This window comes from Salvelinus namaycush, unplaced genomic scaffold (assembly GCF_016432855.1).
Source record: "Salvelinus namaycush isolate Seneca unplaced genomic scaffold, SaNama_1.0 Scaffold1041, whole genome shotgun sequence".
Lineage (NCBI taxonomy): Eukaryota > Metazoa > Chordata > Actinopteri > Salmoniformes > Salmonidae > Salvelinus > Salvelinus namaycush.
In genome coordinates this window covers 86,725-91,537 of record NW_024057722.1, presented here as the reverse complement: position 1 = coordinate 91,537, position 4,813 = coordinate 86,725, and the positions used below count along the sequence as shown (strand labels likewise).

Genomic DNA, 4,813 nt, shown 5'->3' with positions numbered 1-4,813 from the left:
GTATATTACGAGCTTGTTATGACTTAAGGCCTCAACCAGGGAGCAATTATTTCATATGGACATGACTGTGCATATGATCACAACAGAATCATAACGTCCTGCACAGCTCTCTCTCTTCTTTTTGTGGGGAGAGTTTTGTAAACCCAAACAAATATAATGTTATTCTTGTTAGACTATAGTTCTCTGGAAATTAGTTATAAATGCATTTATTCAGTGAGTGTAATTTACTCGGGAATACAACCCAATATATTCAAATGTGCATAGTTAATAATAGACCATTGTGTTCACCTAATCTTTATGCAGGGTAGATGCTGTTGTGCTGCAGTTATTTCATTTTCAGTAAACCCTACTTCAACCTTGTATTTATTCAATTTCATACACACCATGTGACCCTAATTAGGATTTGACTGTGACAGAACCATAGGTAGGTGTAAGGACTGGCGGTGGAGAGGATGTGGAAAAGAGAGGGGGAGATTCTCCCCCTGCTGTAGAACTAATTGAATTCCTTCATTATAATGAGAATATGGAATGATTGGCATATTACTATGGAGAGAGTTATGCAAATACAGACAGACCAGAATGCTTTGCAGCAAGTCACACTCGGGTCTTCATTAGCCTTCAAAATCAGAATTCCGCTTTCAACCTTGAAGAGATTATTTAAAAAATAATTTGGTCTAGAGATGCTACAGAATTATTAATAAGACCAATAGAGTGATATATTTGCAAACTTTGTATTGTTTGTGCACATCTGTCAATATGTACAGTTCATTAATATGTTGTAAAGCTACCAGTATGTCAATACGTCAAACATTTTTTGATGACACAAGATGATGTTTCCTGCCAACCTCCACCCTCATGGTAAATATATGTTTTTTTCATCATCTTTTACAGAGAGAGACAGGAACAGTTGATGGGATATCGTAAACGTGGACCAAAACCAAAACATCTCTTAGTCCAGGTAACGATCATCATCCCCACCTTATTGTCCATATTGTTTTTATGTTTAATAGTTCCATTTGTTTAAAAAGATTTTCAGTCAGCCATTCTGTTGACATGCCACTAAACTGCAGTTGCGATGCCACTGAACAGCAGAAAGACAGAGACAGATAGAGACAGAGAGAGAGAGAGAGAACAGAAGTTCCTGTAACACACCAGTGTCAGGTGTTTTGGAGATCCCTGTCATTATATCTGTGGTTATTTTGAGTAGATTTGCATTAGGAGAGAGAGAGAGAGAGGTATGGGGTCCTCCAGCTGGTCTGGCCTACACACTCATATTGAAACCCAGTTTGTTGCCTCAGGCTCTGGAAGCATTGCTTGAGCGCATTCATTTTATTTTATGCTAATAGCCACATGTGCAAATGGATGTTTCCCTTTTAAGATTTTACAAGTGTTATTTTCTCCTCCCAAAATGAATAACCATGTTGCCTATGGGAAATTTGGTATGCCATTCCATTTTCACGCGTGCAATTTGTTAGCTCTAAAATGTGCCTTTTCTAGAATTATTCAAAGCAGAAGTGAAAGAATAACAGAACACAGTTCACAGTTCCCTGAGGTTGAGGATTTTGTAAGAACACACTTGGAGCCAGATTTAATTACAAACGGCTAGTGATTTAGTGCCACTGTGTTTATTACTACGAGTAGTCAAGCCCTGAAAGACCCACTTCATTTGAAAAACAACAAAATGGCAGCCCTGCCACTTAGTTTGCTACAAAGCTGACGGATAAGGCTGGAGAAATGTAACCACTCTCAAGTTCATAGATATGGATGCAAGGATAGACAATCCTCAAAAATGTCTGTACAAAGTGGGCCTTTAAGAGACACACCACATTGCTACAACCACACGTGGTTTGACATCAAGGATCAAGCGTGACATGTCTAGTGGCACCTAAGTGACCCTGAGGTCACAGACATAGCGTCTTCCTCCCCTTTCTGAAATAGCATTCTCGTGGCCTGGGGGTGGGTCATGCATGGGAAGTGGAGAGGGAAAGAAGGGAGAGGGATCTGAGAAGATGGAGGAAGGAATCCCAGGAGGAGAGCACTGACTGGATGCTCTCCTCACACAAAGTTATAGATCGGTTGTCTGTGTCCTTTATGCCAGGATAGCCAGGAACTAGAATGTAATGTTCCGATAACATCTGAATCCCAATGTACAAATGTAGCCATTAGCCAAGGCCTGTGTGTTGCATTTAGGCTTACAGTATGTGGATAATTTATGCAATGATATTGTATTCTTGTGCTCTGACAATGTCTTTGAATTACCCTTGAGGGGATTGATAATGTCCTATTGGATTGCTGGCTAAGGCTAATGACTAGTTATGAAAAGCAACATAGCATAAATGTAGACTTAGGATAGATTTCTGTTGGTTATCTTTTGCCTTTTCTATTTCCCTCGTCAGTTAAACCCGAACAATAAAAGATGAAAGGAGTGCTTTCATTTTTCCAGAATAATAACCTTCCATTGTCTTCCGACTTTTTCAGCTTCCCTCGTTTGCACGGAGATCCAGCATCCCTGCTGGATTCGAGGAGACGTCTCCGGAGACCGAGAACCACCTCAGGTCAGACCCGATCCAGATGCACCGCTCCCAGCCCCAACAGTACCAGCTGAACAGCAAGAAGCACCACCAGTACCAGCCCAGCAAACAGGAAGTCTCAGCGGACCAGCTAGGCAACGGGAAGAAGAAGTTATTCTATCAGCTCAACAGCAAGAAACACCACCACTACCAGCCTGACCCCAATATGTACAACACCCAGTCCACCAGGCCCAAAGACGTGGTCAACGGTCAGGAACCCAGTCCGCCCACCAATCCCAACCCTGGGTGGAACCTGCCGCCGGCACTGCAGCAGAAATGGGTTCGCGACAAAAACACGGGCTGCCTGAGCAAAGTCAAAGACGTGACGGTGGTGGAGATGAAGAAAGCAGCGGTGCGTGTCAACGAGGCTGAGAGCGAATGCGCCCTGAAGCCCAGCCCAAAGGAGGCAGCCCTACCCAGCGCTGTCAGCAGCAAGATGAAGATCATCAAGAACAAGAACAAGAATGGACGCATCGTCATCGTCATGAGCAAGTACATGGACGGCAACAAGGCTGGGGCGGCCAAGGGTAAACACTCTTCAGACTTGACTGAAGAAGAGAAACCTCAACACGCCGAGCAGTCAGACATGACCAAGGTACAGGGGACCACCAATGTCCCTAAAGAGATCTGTAATGCCAGTTCCCCTCCGGCCGCTGAGCATCCCAAGAAATGCTCCCCAGAAGACGGACATTTCTCCAAACCATCGCCCAGCACGGCTGAGGAATACAACACAGAGGTTGCGAGGGGCCAGGCGGACTTACCGGATGATCACCCCCTACAGCTAACCACCAACCCAACCCCTTCCCCCTGGGCGATGGATACTAGCCTCCCCACCCCTAGCCCTATGGACCAGATCCGGACACTCCCCACCACAAATAATGACCGCAAACGCAAGCTCTCCCACCCCGAGGAGGACAGGGGCGCGTGTAAAAAGTTTCTGAGCTCCAGGAGCATCAGTGTCCCCAGTGCTGTGCCCACTCCGCCCCAGGACAAACCCATGGACCTCCACCTCATTGTCCCCCACCGGAGCAGCAGTAGCGGGTATGGGTATGAGGTTACGGACTCCAGCACCAGTCAGGAAGAACCTATGGATCTTAGCTGTTCCAGAACCAGAAAGCAACCTGAACCTGAGCCAGTGCCAGAGCCAGAACCAGAGCCTAAGGATCCAACTGCAGTGGTACAGGAGTCAGAGACGACAACAACGACAACAACAACAGCAACAACAACAACAGAGGAGGCTGAAAAAGAGCCTGTCTTAAAGTTCTCTCCTTTTATGGGCAACATTGTCATCACTGACATCACCACGAACTGTCTCACGGTCACTTTTAAGGAATACGTTTCTGTTTAACAGTCCCTGGACCAATCGAAACAGAGGACTACTGATTTGACGGCCTTATCAATATGTGTATATGTAAAAAGAAACGTGAAGATTTGTACATATGGAGATTTATAATTTATAATTCAAAATCAATACATTTCTTATGATGTTTTATACTTCAACTCTTCGGTAATGTGGTAGCCAAGAAAGTGCCCTCATGGATTTCAGTGAATGCATTCAGGTGGATGTTAATGTGAAATGTCCATTATGAAATATCAAGTCATATAGAATAGCTTTTGCTGTTGTGGCTTGATGGTATATACCAAACATATACAATCTTAGAAAAAAGGGTTCCAAAAGTTTTTTGGGGCTGTCCCCATATGAGAACCCTTTCTGGTTCCAAGTAGAACCCTTTTGTGTTCCATGTAGAACCCTCTGTGGAAAGGGTTCGACATGGAACCCAAAAGGGTTCTACCTGGAACCAAAAGGGTTCTACCTAGTACCGAAAATAGTTCTACAAAGGGTTCTCCTATGTAGACAGCCGAATAACCCTTTTAGGTTCTAGATAGCACCTTTTTTTTCTAAGAGTTTAGCCTGAGATGTATGCCGTTTTATACATACAGTATGTTCTACTTAATAATGGTGGTTATTTTGGTCCATAAGTAGATGATGTTGAGTAACTATGGTGATCAAAGATCCGTTTAAAAGCACTTCATTGCATTCACCTATGTGTGTATATTAATTTGTACTATGTACTGTATATGTATTCTCCATATGAGTTATACTTATTTCCATTGCTTTACAATCTACTCCAGCCAGGTGTGCTCAGTCTGAGGCTACTGTGTCATATTTCACGTTGGTGAGTTTTGTTATTGTTTGTGAGTGCAGGAGAAATGAATGGAAGAAGAAATGCAAATATGAATGT

The 4,813-nt window shown here is 43.7% G+C and overlaps 1 protein-coding gene across 1 annotated transcript; it reads left to right on the top strand.

The window, feature by feature from the left end:
• Positions 1 to 893: 893 nt before the first annotated feature.
• Positions 894 to 4,367, top strand: LOC120035366 (E3 SUMO-protein ligase CBX4-like). Its single transcript, XM_038982139.1, has 2 exons — positions 894 to 958; positions 2,479 to 4,367. Exons 1-2 carry the CDS (start codon positions 911 to 913, stop codon positions 3,916 to 3,918), a joined length of 1,488 nt encoding a protein of 495 aa, XP_038838067.1. The 5' UTR covers positions 894 to 910; the 3' UTR covers positions 3,919 to 4,367.
• Positions 4,368 to 4,813: the final 446 nt, after the last annotated feature.